This window comes from Capricornis sumatraensis, chromosome 2, assembly GCF_032405125.1.
Source record: "Capricornis sumatraensis isolate serow.1 chromosome 2, serow.2, whole genome shotgun sequence".
Taxonomy (NCBI): Eukaryota; Metazoa; Chordata; class Mammalia; order Artiodactyla; family Bovidae; genus Capricornis; species Capricornis sumatraensis.
In genome coordinates this window covers 207,278,001-207,302,479 of record NC_091070.1, presented here as the reverse complement: position 1 = coordinate 207,302,479, position 24,479 = coordinate 207,278,001, and the positions used below count along the sequence as shown (strand labels likewise).

At 44.9% G+C, this 24,479-nt stretch overlaps 1 protein-coding gene across 2 annotated transcripts in view; it reads left to right on the top strand.

The window, feature by feature from the left end:
• The window catches only part of MACF1 (microtubule actin crosslinking factor 1), a 340,095-nt gene that overhangs the window by 248,080 nt on the left and 67,536 nt on the right, over nucleotides 1-24,479 (top strand). For both annotated transcript variants that reach the window (XM_068966665.1, XM_068966664.1), the window contains 4 exons: nucleotides 511-640; nucleotides 1,473-1,672; nucleotides 4,314-4,809; nucleotides 5,501-6,972. In XM_068966665.1, the coding sequence (XP_068822766.1) occupies nucleotides 511-640; nucleotides 1,473-1,672; nucleotides 4,314-4,809; nucleotides 5,501-6,972 (2,298 nt within the window). The remainder of the gene's footprint in view (nucleotides 1-510; nucleotides 641-1,472; nucleotides 1,673-4,313; nucleotides 4,810-5,500; nucleotides 6,973-24,479) is intronic.

Here is a 24,479-nt window from a genome sequence, read left to right as displayed (position 1 = left end):
TGGCGTAGCCAAAACATCCCATCAAAGCACAATTTAGAGGGATCTAAACTGCCATGATGGCAGTTCATTCTTAAGATTGACATGTAGGACTAGAGAAAATGGTGGAAGAAATAAGACCATGTGAAAAATTCAGGAAACAACTTTCTCCCCAAATTTGAATATTCCATTTGAGCCTAGCATATCAACTTTTACAACTACATAAGGATCACCGTGATCATCATCATGATCAGGATCAATTCCTGACACTTTCAGTTTATAGGGATTAGTTATTTTCCTATAGTTACTAATGTATGTTACATAAAAGGAATTCAGATCTTGCCATCTAGCTTTTCCTTTTAAGTACAAATTCAGGCAGAAAGGTTAGGTATGTTAAAGTCATGAAACAAGTCGTGGAGAGAATCAGAAGTTGAGCCTGTAATTGCTGCCCCATCTTTCCATCATTTCCTCTAAACTCCAAGCTTTGTTTCCTGTCCAGAAATCTCATGGTGTGTGTGATGTTCTTTCTCCTAGGCCTTCCTGGCTGAATTGGAACAGAATTCTCCAAAAGTCCAAAATGTAAAGGAAGCCCTGGCTGGATTACTGATAACATATCCCAACTCACAAGAAGCAGAAAACTGGAAGAAAATGCAAGAGGAGCTCAGTATGTTATCACAGGGGTGTTACAAATTCACTAAATTGCTTGTCCTCAAACAAATATAGGCTTTCAGCACATCCAGTAAACAAGAATTATTTTTTGTTAATTGTCATAAGCCAGCAAGAAAGGCAGGTAGGGTTAGAGAATGACCCTGATCATGGAAAAAATTCAGAGATTCCACTCAAGGTGTCAGAAGTTTGGCTTCTTCGGGCAAGTCAAACGGACAGTCTTTCTGTGACAAAGAGAGCATTGATGATAAAAATTAGAAACAGGAAATAACCTAAACATTCAGTGAAGGAGTTAGATAAATTATGCTGTACTCGTGGAGAAGAAAATGGCAACCCACTCCAGTTTCTTGCCTGGAAAATCCCATGGATAGAGGAGCCTGATGGGCTACAGTCCATGGGGGTCACAAAGAGCTGGACACGACTGAGCTACTAACACCCACGCACACATGCTATACTCCTACTATGGAACTATAGATGATGTAGGTGAATGTGTACTGGTATGAAAACCTGATTGGCATGAAAGATGTCCTGTTCTTAATTAGTAAGTTTAAAAACAGGTTATAAAATAATATATATGTTGCATAAGGTATTTTACATGTATTGTGTACGTATGTACTTCTCTGAAGTTTTATCCCATGGGTAGTTTCATATAACCACCACCACAGTCATGAATCAAAACTGTTTGTGACTTTAGTTAAAATTAAATGCAGGTTATTTTTAACTTAAAAAAATTAAATAATGCTCCAGGGGTCATTTCCTGTAGAATATTAGGGACCAGGCTAGTGGCTGATGAGGATAAAGGAATCCATTCTCTCATTTCCTCTCTACAGATTCCCGATGGGAAAGGGCCACCGAGGTGACAATGGCTCGGCAAAGGCAGCTGGAGGAATCTGCAAGTCATCTGGCCTGCTTCCAGGCTGCAGAATCCCAGCTCCGGCCCTGGCTGATGGAGAAAGAGCTAATGATGGGGGTGCTGGGCCCCCTGTCTATTGACCCCAACATGCTGAACGCACAGAAGCAGCAGGTCCAGGTGAGCAGTTCCTGACAGCTTTCGAGCCAAGAACTCAGAGGCACGCGAACCTGGGTTTGAATGCTGCTCTCAACAGATAGATTCACATGACCCGGGACAAGTCATTTAACCTCTCAGAGTCTCTACTTCCTCACTTTAAATGAGATGCTTGTATGGTCTTTATCATGGTGCCTATCAAATAGCAAACGTTCAATAACTGTATTTTTGATATTGTTGACCGAGGCACAGTAAGATGAGCAGATGGTAGAATGGGAACTTCTGACTAAATGTTAGAATCATATTTTACTTTCAATCCCCAGTGGTAGTGATTCACATTACTTCATGCAGGGTTTTATATCTGCTGGCTTTACTTAAAGATTTTCTGCTGATCAGACCTCAGGACCTGAGATCCTGAGGATCTGTGAGATGTAGGCTGGTCCCTTATGTCATTTCTGATGAAATCCTGCCTAGAACATTTCCTTGTTCTGTATCCTTCCCTAAACTTGTTCTGTATCTTCTCACCACCCACTAAGTCCCCTAAAACTAATTTTTGAAAGAACCCTTTCTCTTAGCCCCTGCTTCCAATTAATTACCAAGTTCTATTTAGTCTACTTACGAATTTTCTAATCCAGTGGTTTTCTAATCCTTTGGTTTCCATTCCAAAAGTAAACATTTTGCTCTCAAAATCCTTTTACCATCTTAAAAGTTATTGAGGATCCCGAAAAGCTTGTGTTCATCTACTGATATCTATTCATTTTAACTGTATGAAAACACTGAGGAATTTTTAAAATGTACATTTATAAATTACTTTTTTAACACTAACATAGATAAACACTAACATAGATAAACATTTTTATGCAAAAAGAATATTTTCCAAAATATAAAAAATTGAATGAGAATGGCATTATTTTATATCTTTGCAAATCTCTTTAATGTTGTCTGACTTGGGAATTCTTTAGTGATCCAGAGGTTAGGACTCAGTGCTCTCACTGCCTAGGGCCCAGATTCAAACTCTAGTCAGGGAACTAAGATCCTGCAAGCTGTGGCCAAAAATAAATAAATAAATAACTTTTTAATGTCTCACTTAATAGAATAGTCCCATAGATTTTCATATCTGCCTCTGCATTCAGTCTGTTGTGATAGCCGATGTTGTGAGAAAATAGGAATCGTAAAAGGTAGACAACATCTTAGTATTTATAAAAGTAGTTTCTACCTTACTGATACCATGCAAGGGCTTGGGACTCCCAGGGGCCTCCAGACCCCAATTTGAGAACCACTGTTCTAAGCCTCTCTTCTCCACTCTACATGCTAGTAGGCTGCATCTCGGGCCTCTTCCCATTACAGCAGCCCCTTAAAGGGCTTCTTGGTCTAGTTTATCCTCCACACAATTATCAAGTTATCCTCTTAAATCATATATCTGAATATATTAAAATGCCTCTGTGGCTCTTGGCTGCTTATTGAACAAAGTTCAAATACCTGCTCATTATGGTGCGTAAGGCTTTCCACAGTCTAGTGCCAGTTTGTCTTGCCAGCTCTTTTCCCACGTACCCGGGCTTCTTCCCACCCCAGGAGGAGCTCCTCCCTGAGCACGCTGCACTCCCAGACCTCGGGATCTCCGCACCTCTGCGGCCCCCGGCCCTCTGACCAGCCTCACTCTCTGTTTCATGGGAGGACTTGTGTGCCATTCAGTGTCACCTGGAAGCCCTTCCTGATTCCCGTCTTCTGTGCTTGTCACCCCCTGAGGAGTTAAGCACCTTTACTTCCTGCTTTTACAATTCCACATTCATGTCGGCAGTTTAGCATTTTAATTTCTGTTACATTCTATTATAGTTCATTATTTACACGTCTGTTAGTCCTTGAGGCCCTGGCATATTTAAAGTACTCAGTGTAAGTGCTGAGTACTTTCCATAAGTTTTTTTTAATCCCAACAACAGCCAAGTAAGTACTTTAGTATCCTCATATTACAGATAAGGAGGCTGGGGACTCTTCAAAAACCTGCCTAAGTTTATACAGCTTAGTGAGTGATGGAGTTAGGATTTGAACCCAGAGGTCTAACTCCAGAACCTGTGATCTTAACTTCTTTGATGAGTGGAGCAGTGGACAGAAAAGAGTGAAAAGGAATAGTACTTGCTTTAAAGAAGCTTTTTATGTAATTGTGCTTTATTATAATGTATAGCTTTATATGTGCTGTTGGAAATTTGAGAAAGGAAATAAGCAAAACAGGGCATTTAGAGCTGAAATGGCAAGCTCTGCCAGTAACATAGTTCACTTTGGGACCCAGGATTTCAAGCTCCTCATTTAGACGCCTGGGTTTTGCCTGGCAGAGCTTACGAGTGCCAATCCAGTCAACAAACTTTGTTTTCCCAACCAAGGCGGACCTTAGTAACTGATGTTGAAACACTATAGGACAAATAAGGAAGAGAAATAAAAGAGACACAATCGGTGATCCTTTCAAAATAAGTTGTTGTGTTTTGTTTTTTTTTTTAATTAAACAGCTGTTAAAAGTGATACTACATTTTCTCAGTAGCCTGGTCTTTGGAGTTTTCTGCTTTATTTTCAAAAGGAGTTGGCACTACTTGGCACAATCTAAAATCAGTTTGTGTTTGACACTGTTTTTGGATCTGTTTTCTATCTAAACATTGTGGTGTCATTTCTATCACAGTTTATGCTGAAGGAATTTGAAGCACGCAGGCAGCAGCATGAGCAGCTGAACGAGGCAGCTCAGGGCATCCTAACAGGCCCTGGAGATGCCTCTGCTTCCACCAGCCAAGTGCAGAAGGAGCTCCAGAGCATCAATGAGAAATGGATTGAACTGACTGACAAACTCAATGCCCGTTCCAACCATATTGACCAAGCTGTTGTCAAAAGCACCCAGTACCAGGAGCTGCTGCAGGACCTATCAGAGAAAGTAAAGGCAGTTGGGCAGCGACTGAGTGGCCAGTCGGCCATCAGCACCCAACCCGAGGCTGTGAAGCAGCAGCTGGAGGAGACCAGTGAGATTCGATCCGACGTGGAGCAATTAGACCAGGAGATTAAGGAGGCGCAGACACTCTGCGATGAGCTGTCAGTGCTCATTGGTGAGCAGTACCTCAAGGATGAGCTGAAGAAGCGTTTGGAGACTGTTGCCCTGCCCCTCCAAGGTTTAGAAGACCTTGCAGGTGAGTTGAGGTGAAGAACACACTGCTGCCATCATTGTTGGCAAGCCAAAAGAAGGAGTGGATCCGTGGTCCCAAGAATCTAAGGTGACCTTTAAGTAGCTTTTGGACTCAGAACGGTGTGACCCTACGCCTTTGTCCAGCTACAGTGAGAACTGCCAAGGTCATCACACATTGATTGGTCACGAGCAATGACTTTACATGGCTTTACATACCGTGACCCTAAAGATAAGAGTGCTGGTATAAATCCAGCCAGCAGGTAGAGATTCATGCTCTTAGATGTACTTATAGGTACAGTTACACACATACTTTCATTAATACTCATTAATATTCTATGTGTACATGCATAAATACCATATATACAAAATTAGAACATGTTCTAGACTTCTTATGATGGCCTTGTTCAAGAAAAATTTTGTTATTAATTTGTTGTCTCTTTATCTGGAGACATTTATGGCTTTTTACCAGCTTAGAAGTTAAAAGTTTACTTGTCTTAGTCAGATCACCTTATAGACTTGATGTGAGGATTGAATAGGATACAGTATATGAAAGAACGTAGCTCTGCTTTTTTTAGGTAGACCTTTCTTTGGTTAGCATCAGTTTCCTTTTCCTACAATTAGACCATATACTCCCAGGAAACATTTTGAATGCCATGTTCAGACTTGATGATTTAAATTTGATTTTCTCATTTCAGCTGATCGCATGAACAGACTCCAGGCAGCTCTTGCCAGCACCCAGCAGTTCCAGCAAATGTTTGATGAACTGAGAACGTGGTTGGATGACAAACAAAGCCAGCAAGCAAAAAACCGCCCAATCTCTGCAAAGCTGGAGCAGCTACAGTCTCAGCTACAGGAGAATGAAGAGTTTCAAAAGAGCCTTAACCAGCACAGTGGTTCCTACGAGGTGATTGTGGCAGAAGGAGAATCTCTGCTGCTTTCTGTGCCTCCTGGAGAAGAGAAGAAGACTCTACAAAACCAGCTGGTTGAGCTCAAGAGCCACTGGGAAGAGCTTAGTAAAAAAACTGCAGACAGACAGTCCAGGCTCAAGGACTGTCTGCAGAAGGCTCAGAAATACCAGTGGCACGTGGAAGACCTGGTGCCATGGATAGAAGATTGTAAGGCCAAGATGTCTGACTTGCAGGTCACTCTGGATCCCGTGCAGCTGGAGTCCCATCTCCTCAGATCGAAGGCTATGCTGAGTGAGGTGGAGAAGCGCCGCTCCCTGTTGGAAATCCTGAACAGTGCTGCTGACATTCTGATCAACTCTTCAGAGACAGATGAGGATGACATCCGGGATGAGAAGGCTGGTATCAACCAGAACATGGATTCCATCACAGAAGAGCTACAGGCCAAAACAGGGTCCCTTGAAGAAATGACTCAGAGGCTCAAGGAGTTCCAGGAAAGTTTTAAGAATATTGAAAAGAAAGTCGAAGGGGCCAAACACCAACTTGAGATTTTTGATGCCCTCGGCTCTCAAGCCTGCAGCAACAAGAACTTAGAGAAGCTGAGAGCCCAGCAGGAAGTGCTGCAGACCCTGGAGCCTCAGGTGGACTACCTGCGGAACTTCACTCGGGGCCTGGTGGAGGATGCCCCTGATGGATCTGATGCTTCCCAGCTTCTCCATCAAGCCGAGGTTGCCCAGCAGGAGTTCCTAGAAGTGAAGCAAAGAGTGAACAGTGGCTGCATGGCCATGGAGAACAAGCTGGAGGGGATTGGCCAGTTTCACTGCCGCGTCCGAGAAATGTTTTCTCAGCTGGCAGACCTGGACGATGAGCTGGATGGCATGGGTGCTATCGGCCGAGACACTGACAGCCTCCAGTCCCAGATTGAGGATGTGCGGCTGTTCCTTAACAAGATCCAAGCCCTCAAGCTGGACATTGAGGCCTCAGAAGCAGAGTGCCGACAAATGCTGGAGGAAGAGGGGACTCTGGACCTGCTGGGTCTCAAGAGGGAGTTAGAAGCCCTGAGCAAACAGTGCAGCAAACTTACCGAGAGGAGCCGAGCTCGGCAGGAGCAGCTGGAGCTGACCCTGGGCCGCGTGGAGGACTTCTATCAGAAGCTGAAAGCGCTCAATGATATGACCACAGCAGCAGAGGAGGGGGAGGCCCTCCAGTGGGTCGTGGGGACCGAGGTGGATGTCATCAACCAACAATTAGCAGATTTTAAAGTAAGCCTTGCCCTTGTTTTTTTACCTTTTCCTGTCTGATATATGTATTTCTTTTCTTGTAACTTGGAGACCGATTGAGTGCGCATCCTCACGGCTGTCTCTGGGTTCATTAGTCTCACTTCTGTCACACCAGAGCCCACAGTTCGCAGACTAAATAGTCTCTTGCACTTCTGAGCATCTGGGTTGAATGTTCCTCTATTCTAATTTATTTTAATGTTTATAGCCGATTAAGGATATAGACAGACTGAACCTTATTTCTTATTCTAAGAATCTTCTCTTGTGATTTCTTGAGAGTTCACATTAACTAACTTTTGTAACAGCAGTGAATGTTGGTTGAGGGCTCTGTTTTTCAGATGGAGGTATAGGAACCCATAAGATAAACATGGACTCTTCTTCCTAAAGTGTGGGTTTTTTTTTCACAGATTTGGAGGGAAAATTACTGACACATGATTGATGTGTTTTGAAAGAAAATGAAAAATCCTCGTGAACTATTAACACAAAACATAACACTTCAAAGAAATTTTCCACTTGTAGCAAGTAGTGCTTAAGATTATGCCCCAGACTCCTCAAGAACACAAGTTCTCTGCATGTAGGAGAGTTTGAGAAGCACAACCTTAATTGCAAAAGTATTTTGATTCTTTGCCTGAGTCAGAATTCCCAGTCCTGAACTTTTGTGAGTCTCTATTAAAACACCAGGGGAAGAAGACAGGAATTGACTCAAAAGTGCAAATTTGCCAGGTTTGGGCTTGGAACTTGGGCCTGTTGGGTGTCGGCTCTCACTGCTTGGGGTGAGCCTTTCACCCCAGACTTACCTGAAAGGGCCTCTCTCCCCTGCTGGAGGCCTGTGTGCCTGCTCTTTCCTTCTTGGTTCTCGGAGTAGATTTGGAAAGGGTACTTCCAGCGCTTGACTCCCATTACCAGTGGCGATGGTTCCTACTTACACAGAAATGCTTTGCCATCAGACTTGCTCTCTCAGTCCCTGCCTGTCAGGATTCTTCCTATTAAAAATATGGATGGAAAAAGGTGGTATGATACCAGATCAGAGCCACATGGTCCCGAAAAAGATCACAAATTTGTAGACAAGATCCAGGCGGCTGTTTCAGAAGGACCCCTCGAGGCGAGGGGATGTTCAGCACTAAGGCGAGACATTGGCTGAAGACCCCCTTACAGTGCAGTGTAAGGGGCAGCCCTGGTTGTCACAGCTGGGACTCTCGAGGCCCTGGGTAAGGAAAGGGTAGGTAGGGAAAGTCCAAACCCACGAGCCCAGGTGTTATCCTCGGGGAAAGGCCCTACCTGATCAGTGGCCAGGTGGCCTGTCCTGCTGGGTCACACGGGCTTCTCTTCCCTCTTCCGCATAAGCCCCCCGAAAGCAGAGCCGCTGTTATAGGCATGCTGGATGGGTCCGGTTTACTTGAATCCAGGTTCAGTTCAGTTCAGTTCAGTCGCTCAGTCGTGTCGGACTCTTTGCGACCCCATGAATTGCAGCACGCCAGGCCTCCCTGTCCATCGCCATCTCCCAGAGTTCACTCAGACTCACGTCCATCGAGTCCGTGATGCCATCCAGCCATCTCACCCTCTGTTGTCCCCTTCTTCTCCTGCCCCCAATCCCTCCCAGCATCAAAGTCTTTTCCATTGAGTCAACTCTTCGCATGAGGTGACCAAAGTACTGGAGTTTCAGCTTTAGCATCATTCCTTCCAAAGAAATCCCAGGGTTGATCTCCTTCAGAATGGACTAGTTGGATCACCTTGCAGTCCAAGGGACTCTCAAGAATCTTTTCCAAGGTTAATTAGAATCAATTGTCTAATCAACTAAATGAGGTTTTTTTTAGAAAACTGAAGTTTATCCTTTGAGGCACCAAGCTATAGTTTTATCAAACCAAGATTCTGGTTTATATGGAATTATTTTAACTCTTATTTGGCTAATTTCCCAAACATTACATTATATTGTAAATTTTTCTTTACAAGTGCAGGTTAACATTACTAAACAGATTGTAACTGTTTTCCACTGTGGTGATATCCTCAGGAACATGAGACACATTGGGGCTACTTTGTACTAAATGTTCTTAAATTACCATGCAATTTAAGTTCTGTTTTGAAGGGCCTCTGATAGCTGTACTGGTTGAGTTCGAGTGTGTGTGTGTGTGTGTGTGTGTGTGTATTTGGGGGGATGTAGTTTCTGTTTTTTCCCCTATTACTCTGATACCAGGTGTGTGTGTGTGTATTTGGGGGGATGTAGTTTCTGTTTTTTCCCCTATTACTCTGATACCAGGTATTATTTCTTACTGCTATTACTTTTCACTGTCTTGAGCAGGCTATCTCTTCCTTCAGATCTTCAGTGAGCTGAAAACAAAGTAAACAAGCCTGTTAAAATTGCATTAAATATGACCTAGGATATTAAAAAGAATCCACAGGCAAGCATATACAGTGTTTGGATTTGAGTACAAGTAATTGTTTCCTGTTCATTTAATCCTTGGTTTCTAGAGACATTCTGAATTGTGATGCTGCTGAAAGCTTATAAGAAATTCCTGGACATCCTTGTATTTTATTTGTATCCTAGCATATAGCCCAGCAGCACTCAGGGTTCAGTAGCTGCTGAGTTGCTTGGTATAGCAGACATGTTTAACTGATTTCTGAGAAGCCTCCCACCACCAGCACTGTGGCTGTGAAGGCTGGGGCCAGCATGTGTATCTGCAGGGAGCTGGTGTTGACAAGGCAAGACCGGAAGATGAGTGTGAGAAGGAGGGTGGTGAAGCTGCATGCCCTGTGTGTACCCTGCTCAAGATGGGGATGCACATCAGCAGCCTGGTTCCCCAGATCCACCTTACCAAGGCAAGGGCTTGGGGAAGAGTTTTTGTCTCCTCCCGGCAAAGGTCTTGAGGCAGGAGGGGAGGAAGACAGTCCTGGCTGAGCTCATGCTGAACTCATGGGAAGTGAAAACAATGAGAAGGGAAAAGCTGTGTGTCTCAGTTCACAGTCCCCAAGAGGCTGAGCCAAGGGAAGTTCTTTCTGGACCCGTTCTGAGGACTGAGTCATTTTCATGATCCGAGTTCCTGGGTTAATGTGTTCTGTATTCCAGCGATAGACTCATCTTCCCTCACCCCAGCAGCAGACCAGATGCATGTAGTGTGATTCGGCTTTCAGATTCAAATTATTTTTAATAAGGAAAAACAAAGATGAAGATAAGTATTAAAAAACAGCATTCGTTTTAAGTTTTCATCTCTTTTCTTTTTATAATGGGATCATGCTCTCAGGACAGGATCTGCTGAAGAGAAGAGTATGGTTCTGTGAGATGGAAATGCGGGCTGTGGTTTGACCCTGCTGATTCCACTGGGGATGGTCGGAATGGACAGATGAGTCAGGTCTGTGGAGGACCCCAGGCTTGCCGTGCAGCAGTGCTGATAAATGCTTGGAAAGGCAGTTGGCCTCTGGAGAAAACGGTTTGCTTCTTACATGAATGTGAAAAACTGGAAGTCATTATTCCTAGGAAAGACTTTTCCGTCAGTTGCTTCTGAATAATTGATAGAATCTGGTCAGCCAGCGAGGACCCATGAGATGGGAAGGGAAGAGAGTCCTTTCCCACTAAACAGGCAGAGACCTCAAGCCTCTTGAGTTAGACACTTTACTGCATTCTGCTTCTCTGTCTTCCACAAAACAGGAAGAAAGCCACAAAGGAAAATAGTGAGCATGTTTGGAGAAACTGGAAGGAAAAGACTTTGGTTAATCTCTTCAGGAAATTCCATTTTCCTGAACAAGAGAGTCTCTGATTATTGAGAAAAAGGAATTGTATTAAATATATACATAACTAGAGTCTAACAAGAAAGGAAGGACCTTTATTTCATTGAAACTTAAGCCAAAGAATTCCCTCAGGGTGACCTTTCTAGGAAGGAAAGAAAAAGACTCTAGATATGGAGAAGGAATCTATGAAGTCTGATGATAACAAAGATGTTTTGAAATTGCCTGTGTAGGTTTTGTAATCAAGAACTGAGATCATTCTGAGTCTCACACTAGCCCCTCCCTTGTATCCGCCTCAGGACCCACAGCGGCCTCTCAGTCAGGACGTGTGGAGGTTTGGGTCTGAGGGGCTGTTGGTGAGGCCGCAGGCTTCCTTAGGACCGTTCTGTCTTGATTGAGGCTAAGCAGAGCCCAGGGTCAGGGACTGCATGCCTTTGCAGCCTGTGTCTGGAGACCTCTATCCTACTGTGAAGCCAGAACAAGAAAGCCCCATAAACTTGTTCATTGGATTCTTTTTTTTCTTTTTTTTTTTGGCCTCATGGAAAGCAAGCATAAGCTTCCCTGTGAGCACATGTAAAAACTCTTGGAGGACAGGGCCTGCCATGGAGCTGAGAGACTGCCAATTTGGACAATGATGGATATTCACTCCTTTTCAAATAATTACAAAGACAGGGCAGTGTTTGCCAGTTAGGCTTACCAGAGAGGAAACCAAGGGAGGTTAGCATTATCTGCCTGCCCTTGGAGAGAAAGGAAATCACACTTGGTATGACCTGTCTGTCTCCGGAGGTTTAGGTATCGCCAGCTTTGCAGCAGCCAAGATAAGATGAGTAGACACACACCCCCCCTACCCCCGCCGACCCTACTTTGTGCTGACCCTTGGCCTGTGTCGGTTTTTTCTTTCTTCCTTAAACCAGGCTACCCTGGTGGCATTAGTGGTAAAAAATTCGCCTGCCAGTGCAGGAGACACAAGAGATGGGGTTTGATCCCTGAGTCAGGAAGATAGCCTGGAGGAAGAAATGGCATCCCACTTCAGTATTCTTGCTTGGGAAATCCCATGGATAGAGGAGCCTGGAGGGTCGCTAAAAGTCCGACACGACTGAAGCGACTTAGCACAGCACAGGACTAAACAACGACAACGCCAATGGAAACTGGGGTCCAAGGAAGTAGGAAGAATGCCCTTGAGTAACGTTTCTCAACCTGACCACTCTAGGTATTTGGAGTGGGACAGTTCTTGGTTGTAGGCAGCTGCCCTGTGCACTGTTCAGCCGCATCCCTGATCTCCATCTGCCCACTCGATGCCAGGAACAGCCTTTCCCTGATGTGACAGCCCGAAATGCCACTGCGTATTGTCAGATGCCTGGAAGGAAAAACCCCCTCAGTTGAGAACCACTGCCTGAGGCAGGAGAAAATTGCCACCTCTCTGTGGATAATTTAGAACTCAGTTGGAAAAGGTGCTCGTTGATTAAGGTAAATCTTAATGTAGCAAGCCACCTTCTGGTAATCTGATCATAACTGTGAAGCAGCAATACCCGTCTGTAAATCAGCTTTCCCTTAGGCCGGGCCCTGGATTCTTTATTTTTCCTGGTGCTAATCTCTGTCTGGTTTAAAATCTCCTCGTCACTTTTCCTGGCATCTGCGGTTGGTTTCTTTTGCATAGAGTTGTTGATGCAGGTGTTCAGCTGATGGAGCGTTTCTGTGAAGAAGAGAAACTTCCTTTGTGGAAATACTCCAGGGAGCTTCCTTGCTCTGTGCCTTTAAGGGGAGACTACAGACTGTCAGTTGTTCTCGGCCCAGGAGCTCACGGTTTGGCTGCTGATATTTATAACCCTTATGTGCGCATCTCCTTCTGCACCCCCCCCCCCCACCCACGAATTCCAATGCTGTGTAATAATCCTCTCCACCCCCACTGTTGCAGCTGGGTGGGGAGAAGGTGAAGGAGCCTTTAAGACCTTTAAGTTAGCTTCATGTTGAACTTTTTCCAGCCCCATTTTAAAGTATTGCCGTTAGTATTTTCAGTATCAGCACCACAGACAAAACCCCAAGCTTGTAGCCATTACATCACCTTGAAGGAGCCTCACGTCTCAGTGAAGGTAGTAAAATCAGATGGAAGGGCATCAAGAGAGTGTTGATGAATTTCACAAAAATCCGGCTGGAAATTTTGATAGCAAGGGAAGATTTTAAAGCAACAAATGAATATGTCCTCAACCAGAAGGAAGGACTGAGAAGTTTCAATTGAGTTTCCTGAAATTCTTCACACATAGTGTCAGCATGTAGCATTTGCAACTAAGACTGATCATCATGGGAAACACGGGTATCCAGAAAAACTAGAATTTACCCTGTGCTGAACTTGGGTTTGTCACTGAGTTTTGAATAGTGGACGTGATTGAGATAAGCACCGGCTTGCAGAACGGGGCTGTTTCTCGCTGTGTCTAGAAATGCTTGGTAAGTGGCCTCAGCCTTAGCCTAGTCCTGGGCACTTTCCAACGAGCTCTCTGGCACACAGGCCATAAGAGGTAAGCCTCTAGGAAGTGAGATGAGTTGCTTTGAAAGGCACTGTGTTGTTAGAGGTGGTTGGTTTACCAGGAATAAAATCAGTCCCACAGGGAGTCAGGTCAGGTCAGGTCACTGCACCAAAACATCACTGCACAAAGGCTGTCTCCTGCCAAACGGACTCGTCCCAAGTCTCAGCTGTCCTGGGTGGAAAAGCCTCGCTGTGGGGAGAATGTGTTCCCTCCCCACCTTCCTTCATATGTTGCCACTGCCAGTCCTGGGGTGTTGTTCAGATACCAGTGTCTGGTATTGTCTGTGAAAGAGTAACACGATACACTTCTCCCCTGAACCTTTACAAGCTGTTTTCCTACCACCGGTCCTGTGATTTGAAATGTGGACCTTTCACAACTTTAGCCGTCAGGGATGAGAGTAAGAGCTGCAAGGTGATGGTCCCTGGATCCCTTCGGGGAGGTCAGGCGGAAGGGGCTCTGTATTCCTTTCAGTCCATCCTTACTGAGCACTTGCTCTGGGTCAGTCCTTCGTGCAAGCTTGGATCTCAGATAGTCTCTAGTTAGCAGTGCAGCATGAGAAACAGGTGCGAAGAGCTGCAGTAGTAGGGACATAGAGGCAAGAACAGTAAGCGAGACCTGAGTCTAAATGATCTCCAATCCTAACTTCTCCCCATCCCCACCTCCATGAATCAGACATTTAAAATCCTAGTTGCAGATAAGAAAACTGAGGTTGGAAGGTGTTAAAGTAACTTGTTCAAGCCACATAGCAAGTAAACGTTAGAGCTGGGATTGGAAAGATATTTGGCACCAAATCTCATGCTTGACTAGTGGCCCCCAGTGAGGGTAGGGGAGGCAGTTTTGGCCCTTAGGGGACATTGACAACATCTAGAGACATTTGTACTGTCACAACTGGGGAGGCTGCTCCAAGCGTCTAGTGGGTGCTGCTTGAATTTCCTATAATACACAGAATAGCTACTTAAAACAAAGGATTATTCAGCCCACTTCTTGAAATACAGGGGATTTTGGAATCTTGCCCTTTTCAGATTCCATGACAAGTAAGAGTTAACTGATGAAATAGTCCCATTGCCTGGGGAAACTTTGTGGTTTTCCTTTTAGTGGAAAAAAAAAAAAAAATGTGTTGGTTCTGAGAGTGATTTAAACAAATCTGTTAGATCAAGTCAGGATCTTGGTGAACTAATTTGAGTCAGTGGCTAAAGAATGCCCTCCATGCTTGGCCAGTCCCCACCCCACCCTGCCTGCCACAAGACTCCTGCTATGGAAGTCAGTCAGCTGTGTATCTCAAGCTGCTTCCTGTAGGGTGTGTTATGGAATGGCATAAGCCCTGCACCAGCTGGGAGTACTGACCTCAGTGTGATTTTATCAGACTCCGTCCCTTTTGAGCCTTGCTATTTGGAACAAAAGATCCTCTGTTAGGAATGCAGAGAGCTAGCGTGATTGGACAGCCAGCGTGTACGCACATGGTTCCCACGGAAAAAACAGGCATAAATTATGCTGTAGCCTTTTAAAACTGAAGCCTCCAAGGTGGTCTTCCCTTAGCTTCTGTCTGTACTCAACCTTCTTTCTGTGAGTGCTTATCCTCCTCCCAGATCTAATGGATTAAACAGTGGCATCTTCAGAACTGGTCTCTCTCTGTGCCTATCACACCTTTTTTTTTTTATTATTATTGAAGGATGATTGCTTTACAGAATTTTGTTGTTTTTGGTCAAACCTCAACATAAATCAGCTATAGGTATACATATATTCCCTTTTGAACCTCCCTCCCATCTCCCACGCCATCCCACCCTTCTAGATTGATACAGAGCCCCTGTTTGAATTTCCTGAGTCATACAACAAATTACCATTGGCTGTCTATTTTATATAGTAATGGTAATATAAGTTTCCATATTGCTGTTTGCATACATCTCACCCTCTCCTCCCCTCTTCCCATGTCCATAAGTCTATTCTCTATGTCTGTTTCTCCACTGTTGCCCTGTAAATAAATTCTTCATTACCATTTTTCTAGATTCCATATATATGCATTAGAATATGATATTTATCTTTTTCTTTTCTGACTCACTTCATTCTGTATAATAGGTTCTAGGTTCATCCACCCCATTAGAACTGACTCAAATGCATTCCTTTTTATGGCTGAGTATTACTCCATTGTGTATATGTGCCACAACTTCTTTATCTATTCATCTGTCGGTGGACATCTAAGTTGCTTCCATGTTCTAGCTATTGTAAATAGTGCTGTAATGAACAATGGGATACATGTGTCTTTTCCTCAGGCTATATGCCTCAGAATGGGATTGCTGGGTCATATGGTGGTTTTATTCCTACTTTTTTAAGGAATCTCCATACCGTCTTCCATAGATGCTGTATCAATTTACATTCCCACCAACAGTCCAAGAGCATTCTCTTTTTTCCACACCCTCTCCAATATTTATTGTTTGTAGACTTTTTGATGATGGTCATTCTGACAGGTGTGAGGTGATATCTCATTGTAGTTTTGATTTGAATTTCTCTAATAATGAGCAATGTTGAGCATCTTTTCATGTGTTTGTCAGCCATCTGTATGTTGTCCTTGGAGAAATGTCTATTTAAGTCTTTTTCCCATTTTTTGATTGAGTTGTTTGTTTTTCTGGCATTGAGTTGTATGAGCTGCTTGTATATTTTGCAAATTAATCCTTTGTCAGTTGAGAAACTACATTTTTGATCCCCACTGTCTATCCAGTCTTGTTTCCTATGTAGACCATCCACTCCATCCACTTACCCCAAACACTCCTTAGCATTTTACCTATTTGATTTCTACTCATACCTGAAGGTTTAGCAGAAGTCCCATATCTCCTCAAAACCTTGATTCCCCTCCAGCCCAGCTCACCACCTCTCCTGCTCTCTTAAATCACTTAATATGTGTAACTCATGTAGCCTTTATCATTACTGCCTAATTTTGGCATTTATTGATTATATGCAGTGTCCCATCCCTCATCTTAATGTTTCCATTTTTGTGTCCCTCAAAGTAGTTAGCATGAATGTATGCATAGTTGGACATTAGTGAATATTTGACTAAGTGAATGCTCTTTATTTCTCATAAGCCATGTAAGCTGTGGGATTCAAAATGCCATCTACTTTGCAACACTTGAGCTAAATCCTTGTGTGTTCTGAGAAATCCTCATCCTAGCCTGGACTCCTCACCTTTCCATCTTGCCTCCAGGCTCCCTTCCTTCTCTCCTACTTAGCATATGTTAGAGGAACATAATTTCATTTCAGTATTAGCCTAAATAAGCAAAATTTGAAAATTTGCTACTTTGGATGCAACTGAAGAAAGCAGGTTCCGAAATGCCGTCTTGTAGTTACCCTTTACTTTAGAGTCATGGTCATTTACAATGACAGCGAGAAGAGTCTTCATACTTCTATCAGCTTAGTGAGGAAAAGTGAATATGAATTTGAGTCTGAAGTTCTCAGCTTGGAATTCTGGCTGAATCATCTACTAGCTGAGTGACCTTGGGGAAAATTACTTAGCCTCTCTGTATAGTTATTTCTGCTATAAAACGTGAGCAATGGTAACTCCTACCTTTAGGGCCTTTATGAAATTTAAATGAAGTGATGTAGATGAAAACACCAGGCAGATATTAAGTGCTCAATGATAATATTCTTTTACTTTAGAAAGTTTATCCAAATACACACATTATAACATTATGAAATGTTTTTCATAAGTTATTCCCTTTTTGCCTACAGCTGATCATTCTCCAGAAGATTTGATCTAAGACCCAGCACCAAGTTAGATTAGCTCTTTTTCTTCTTGAAAAAAAAGGAAATGATGAAGATAAACTAAATTAGTTTGATGACAGCAGTGAAACAGGTAGATGGACAAAAGGCCTTCCTGAGCAGTTTCTCTGAGGAACAAATGTGGAGCTCATTGCCAGCCCCAGACCAGCAATACATAAACAGGTTTAGGTCATGACTCCTTAACACAGCTTTAAATACACTGTATGTACACGTACATACACATACATGGTTATTAAATTCATTCATTCATTTCAGAATCCCACAGCCAGCAGGTTTCTCTGAGACCATTTTGACCTTGGCTTCTATGCTCTACACATCGGTATTATTTTCAAGTCATTAACCAGAATTAACCAGAAGCCATTACCAGCTCAGTGACTTCCGCAGTCACTCAGAGTTACCCAGCAGATCAACTTAATGATCTGAGGGTCCTTGGCCTAATTAGCTTTAGCATAGACCATGTTATCTTCCTCTGTTACCATATAATGGCAACTACCAAGTCAGCATCTTTGATAGAGACACTTCTTAATTTTAATCAATCTTTAATTAAAACATTAAGGGAGAAGATATCAGCTTAATTTCAGAGGAAGCAGCTTAAAAACACAGATAAAATTAATCTCTATGCCAAGTATATATGCCAAATCAAGATGTTCCTCAGAAAAGCTTTCAGCAACTACATGTATCCAATATTTGGTTACATGTATCTGTGAGTTAAGGGAAGAAGATAAGAATTCAAAGAAATTGAACCTCTCTTAGGTCTTCTGCAGCTTGGATTCATTGCATCCATTCAAGTGAACCGTTTACTGTCTCTCTCATCTTGCAGTTCACTCCCAGAGAAGAGCTCTGATTTAAGTCTAATTCTTTAAATTGAGCCTGTTGTTTGTTCATGATCAATGATAAGAACTGCTTTAGTAACAAAATGAAAGACAGTTTTCAAAAATCTCTTAACTTATTACTTATTTTACATTCTTTTCTAATACTGGAGAGAAGATCCCTACAGGAAGATTCCTTAGAGATTCAGCCCAGCGACCTGTTTCCTAGAAATAGCTAAGCACCTTTGTGAAGTTGTTACTTTTTGAAAGTTGTGAAGTCATGCCATCCTGGAATTAGAAAGGCTACTCTCGGTGTTAAGTGAAAGCCCACACGGTCACTTTCTCAGGGAAGCCTCCTGGGCACCTCCAGGCCACATCAGGCCCCTGACAGATGCGCTCAGAGCACTGTTTGCTTTTCCCTGAGTACTTACTGCAACTGAATTAAAGTGACTGTCTGTCTGTCTCTACAAGAATGTAGGCTCCTGAACACATCTTGCTCATCACTCTCCCTTAGTGTCTGGCATGGATTAGGGCACACAGTAGATCTCAATAAATATTTGTTGAACAAATGAAAAGAATCAAGGCTACACCTTGTGGAATTACTCTTCTTAAGAGGACAGGAAGAGGAACCCAAAGACACCAAGAAGGACTGGCTAGAAAGATAGCATCAGGGTAGCACAGTGGCAATGGAAGCCAAAAGAAGAGACACAATAAGGGAGGACCAACACTTACTTTCTCACCACTGCTTATCCTTGATCTGCTACCGTCTGACCCAGCACCCATCGCTGCCCTGCTAGCATTCTTGCAGAAGTACTCACTGACAGCCCAGTTGCCAAGCCCAGTGGCCTTGCCTTAATTAATGGTCTTCTTCCTTCCTTGTGCACCATTTAACATCCTATCTCCTTTCTCAGAACCCTCCTGTCCACTTACCTTCCTGACATTGTGCTCTCTCCATTTTCTTCTCTGGCTGCTCTTCTGCTTTCTGTTTCGATTTGTCTTTCTGCTTCCCTCACATGTCGCTCCTGAAATCCTGTCATCCGCCCTCTTCTCACCTCTCTTCACACTCAGCCCTGGGATGTCCAATTCCTCACTGTCCTACAGAAGTTTTCTACCTCTGTTATCTCCTCCCTGACCTTTGGTCTTTCTGGATGCCTCCACGTGGGTGGCCTTGCCAGCTCCTCCAGTAGGTCTTCCTGACTGTGGCTGTTTGATAGTGTGCTGTGCCCTCAGTCATCCAAAGAGGTTTATTATTTTTTAATATTTATTTATTTGTTTGGTTATTATTATAGCCAAATATAAAGTTTCATTATTTACTATTAATTATTTAATAAATAAATATTTGTTTTTTTATTTATTTGTGCCAGGTCTAAGTTGCAGCATGTGAGATTCTTTAGTTGTAGCATTTGAACTCCTAGTTGCAACCTGCAGGATCTTGTTCCCTGACCGGGGATCAAACCCAGGCCCCCTGCATTGGAAACACGGCGTCTTAGCCACTGGACCACCGGGGAGGTCCCGACGGCATTTTTTTTACATTTATTTTTCCCCCTAACCCCTACCCTCTATCTGATCAGTTATGAAGTTCAAATAGTCTGCCTCTGCAATTAAGATTTTTTGTAATGCAATAATTTATATCAAGTGGCAGTTGAGTGAGCAGCCAGGCTCAGATTCTTAGAAATTTTCCACACACGACTCAGTCACTTGTACGACCCCTGGTAAGTTAAATAAGGAAGTCTTGAGCTTTCCAGGTGGTGCTAGTGGTAAAGAACCCACTTGCCAGCAAAGGAGAGGTTAAGAGTCGCAGGTTTGATCCCTGGGTCAGGAAGATCCCCTGGAGGAGGAAATGGCAACCCACTCCAGTATTCTTGCCTGAAGAATCCCATGGACAGAGGAGCCTGGCGGGCTACAGCCCATGGGTTGCAAAGAGTTGGACACAACTGAAGTGACTTAGCATGTACAAATAAAGCATAAATTCATGTTTGACATTCAAGGGCCTTGGTGAACTGACCTTGAGCTACTTACCATTCTGACCTTTCATTTTTCCCTTGCATCTATCCTGTAACTCAAACCATGATAACTTTGAATTGGCCTCTTTAGGTTTCCAGCCTCTAGTCCTTCACTTAGAAATCCTTGTCTCTCCCATCTCTGTATCTCCAGATCCTGATGTGTAAATGTGATTCCCTCCATAAAGCCTTCCTGGAATCTCCTGCTTTCCTGCCTCTCACTGTCCTGTTAGGTCTTTTCTCACTTACAAAGCCCGGTGCTTTTGTCTTCACCACTGTCGTGGGGAGTGGCTAAAGAGGGATTAATATGGAAAGTGTACAGGCAGGAAAGGGCTATAGGGGTCATGAGAGTTCCTGAAGAGTGTATGGAAAGCTTTCTCATGGGTTTAGAAATGCACAAGAGCTCAAATAGCATCAAAATCCTTAGATTTAAAGCAAGCTTCACATTATTCTGCATTGCTTAACGAGCCACTCTGTAGCCATCTTTATGTAATAAAAAGATGGTAGTGACTGATGCCCAACAGGTTCAGACTAATACTGTGGAGTTTCCACTTGCTACTAAATAAATGCTTGTAAAGTCTAGAGATCCCAAGATGAAAGGCATTTTGTAGGTTTTAAATGTGCAAGATCCAACCAGTCTTCTGTCTCCCCCTCTAGTCAACACTAATCTTCCAAGAGAGAGGTGGATGAAAAGGCATTATAGAATCTGAGGAAGTGTGCATCTAGGGTCTCCAGATTTTCCTTGGAGGCTGGTGGTTTAAGTTTGGAGCAGACAAAGGCAAAATGCCAAGTCCAAAACTTGGAAAGGGAGCTGTGTTAGGGTGTGAGGCGACTCCACCTTTCTGTTTTAATTAGACAGCAGAAAGGGCCAAGATTGTTCTTTCTTCCAAGTTCACCAAAGGAAAATCTGACACCAATTATGTTCTTAGGAATTTCAAAATAAATAGAGAATTCTTTGAACTCTGTAATCAACTAACTGGAAACTAATTTAAAATTTGGCATCAGCACATATATTTGTGTTATAGGAATGGGGGAAGCATCAAAGAGGTGCTCCCTATACTTCTCTTTTTTAAAAGTTTACACACAGCATGTGAAATGAACAGATGCTTTTTTTGTTGGAGCTATCAGGGTAACAAGAGGTTGAAAGCTGTATCAGGTATTTATTTCAGTCACTGAGATGGCTATTGGCAGAGTTCCACATACCAAAACTAAGGGGAAACTCATGAACAGATTAAAAAAAAAAAAAAACATGGAGGAAAGAGACTTTGTGCCTTTTTTCCTCTGTCAACACAAACTGATGATTTAAAGAAAGGAGCAAAGCACTTTTTGCAGGGGAGGGGAGTAATTGGTCAACTTTATGTAATCCTTTCTATAAGGCCATGTTTGAATTTTGGAGAGATTTCTTTGTAATAGTCTCTTAATATAGCCTCCTAATACACTAATCAGAGAGAATGTGACTTAAGCTGATGAGTAATTTGAATCTGAACTTCATAGTTGCTAAAATGCTCCCTTTATTTAGTTGGCTGTAATATGGAGCATTGGTGAGAGCGGTGCGACTAAGGTAGATAGGTGTGGGGAAGGATTAAGAAAAGACTGAATTCATTGGCACCTGACGTAGTGAGCAAACAGGAAAGGAATTTCTGGCTATGAAGTTTGTGATTCCACATCAAGATCCTTCTTTATAATAGAATAACCACCCACCCTTAGTCCAGAGCCAGAATTCCTCAGATTCTTCCAGCCAGAGGGCCCCTGGCACACTAAATAGTCTTTTATGATATCTGAACACGTAAGTGAGCGTATTTGGCCAGGGAGATTTGCTAGTGAAATTGATCTTGCCTTCCCTGGGTTTTTCCAGTTATACTTATTAATTAAAGGAAAATTAAAACCCAGATTCCCTAAAACGTTAAGTATCAGATATATAAGCTAATCAAGCCCTCAGATCACATTGAATTAGAGTTAGAAGGGACCTTAAAATTCATCTTGAACAAACTGAAAGAGGAATTGTAAATCTCTTTCCCCAAATCTCTGCCAAGTGATTGCTTGAATTTCTGCTCAGACACCTCCGGGGTCTGGAAAGTCATCCATTCAGGGGACGCCCTATTCTTCGAATAGCTGTGAGAAAGCTTTGTGGGTTTGAAACCTGCCCTTGGATCATAGTGTGCCAGCTTAAGTAGACATCCAGAACAAGCTTCCTTCCTCCCACTTCCCAGCCCTTTAGATACTTGATGTTCATCATATTGCTTGGAAACCTTCCCTAGGTCAAACATTTTTGGTTCTTTCTGCTGTTTGTTCCTCAGAGGACAGTCTTTCAGTGTAGGACCAGGAGGAGTCACCATTGTGGGGCAGCTCCTTTAACAGTTTTAGGACTAAAGAATATTCAAGTTAGAAAAGCTGTCAAGACACAATCTAGTCTGCCCACCCTCCCTTTCAGTTTACAGATGGATAGAGAGTCTTTTGAATTTGAGTGGGCAGAAATTGATCAGCAGCCTCCTTCGAAGTGAGAAATGAAGTGTAAGACATTTTGCCAGTGAAAGGTCTTTTAGTTGCTTAATTATGATCGCAGGCTTCAGCTGACACCTCCTTTTTGCCAAAGACCTCTCTGGCTCAAGTCAGCCTAAGGCTCAGCTCAGAGTTTCACTGCCAGATCTCCATACACCAGCTATTGGCTTCACTTACAGTTTGTATAGAGGGTAGAAATAACTTTTCCATAAGTTTTACCATCTGTATTGACCACATGGTCAGTTGAGAGATTTTAATAGACTTTTTTTCCTTCATAAAATCAGAAAATGACCATCACAAAGGAGCAGCATATTACACCCCTTCTGATATGCAGCTGCCTCTGGTGGACGGGTTTCTGGGTTGCCCTTTGTACTTTCTTTGTTTAACAGTCACCAGGCGTCTAGATGGCTTTTATAAAAGCCAAAAAGCTGTGGACGGGATTGTGGGCCATTTTTCTTTAGAATTTTCCATCATGGTACTTGAAATACAGACCCCTGCTTTTCATTTGGCCCCGAGGAGCTCAGGTTTCCTTGGATGTGCCCAGCGGTGAAGGAGCCCAGGTTTTGGGGCTTGGGGCGCTGCTGCCAGCATCTCCCCCGGCCACCCCCGCCGTCAGTTCCCTTTGCCTCAGTCATCAACACCATTCAGATCTGTGGGCAAAGAAATCCCGGCTAGGGAATGAACCAAGACCTGACGGACGTGAGGAACGGGAGAGGGAAGGTGCCTGGAGTTTATCCAGTAACTTGGTCCGAAATGAAGTGCCAGGTTTAAGGCTGGAGTGTTTTTGGGCCCTGCAGGGGCGCGCTAAAGGTGACATTGGAGGGACTAGGGACACCCCTTTGACGGCAGAGCCGGAGCGAGAAATGATGCCGGCAGATGGGGCCCAGAATGGCCCTTGCCAGAACCGGCTGGCTGCGGGGCGGCGGGGGCGCCCCTTCTGGATTAGCTCGCCCTCGGGCTAGGAGCCTGGCGGGCTGGGACGCGGCGGGGGCGACAGGGGCCGGGCCAGCGGCGGGAGGGCGGGGCTTTCCTTTGTCAGGGGATTTGCGCTGCGCGGCCGAGACTGGCGCTGGTGCCGCTCCCCGCCCCTCGCTCTCTCGGGGGGCGGGGCTCTCCCTCCGGCCCCGGGGGCGCGGTGGGCGTGGGCCCGCCAGCCGAGCGGCGGACGCCGGGCTCCCTCGCCCCTAGTCGCGCAGAAGCCCCTCCCTCGGTGCCTCGGCCTCCAATCCCCTCGGTCGCCCCCTCCCTCCGGCTCGGCAGCTCCTCGCCCCGGCTCTGCCCCGCCCTCCTCCCCGGGCTCTCCGCGTCGTGTTCCCGGGCTTCCAGGGGGGCTGCCCGGGCGGGGCGGCGCGGCGGCGCGGGGAAGGGGGAGGAGAGCCGCCCGCCAGCCGAGCACTTCCAGCGAGCGGCGGGCGAGCGGGCCGCGCGGCGCGAGGGAGGCGGGCTCGCCCCCGCCCGGCCCGAGCGGAGCCTTTTGTTCCCAGCCAGAAGTTTGCATGCCGGGACCGTGACAGCTGCGGGCGGGGAGGACGGCGGGGCCGCGGGGCCGGCGGCGGCGGAGAATAGAGGCGGCTGCTTGACATGCAGCCCACGGCGTGGCGGCTGCGGACCGGGGACTGGCGGCGGCGGCGGGGGAGGCGGCGCCCACAGCACGCGGGACTCAGCTGCCGGAGGGACCAACTAACTTCGTGAGCGCGGGACTGGAGGCCGGCGCTGCCAGGAGCCACCTGCCAGCCTGCGGTGAGGCGACCGTGGCCCTCGGGGCGCGCGGCGCGGGGAGGCGGGCGGCAGGGAGCGAGCCTTGCCGACTGACCCTCGGCCGCCGCCGCAGCCCTCTGGCCCCTCAAAGACCCGGCGCCGGGCTCCACTCGCCTTGTTTTGCGGCCGCGGCGCTGGGCTGTTCTGGGAGCCACAACAATGCCATGATGTTTTGGAGACAGGAAGCCCCAAGCTGGCCGCGAATGAAGGACTTCCTGTGTTTAAAGTTGCAGGAATATCCGCCGACCAGCCCAGTTCAAATGCAAACACCCGAGCTAGGGAGGACGAATGGCTAATTCAGACCAGCTGGACTCTCCAGAGCTGGAACTGAGGATAAAATGAAAGGAATTCTTAGGAGCTTGGGCCATACTTGAAGACCAGAGGGGCTGTGCCATTGTTATTAAAGGACGCAATCGATG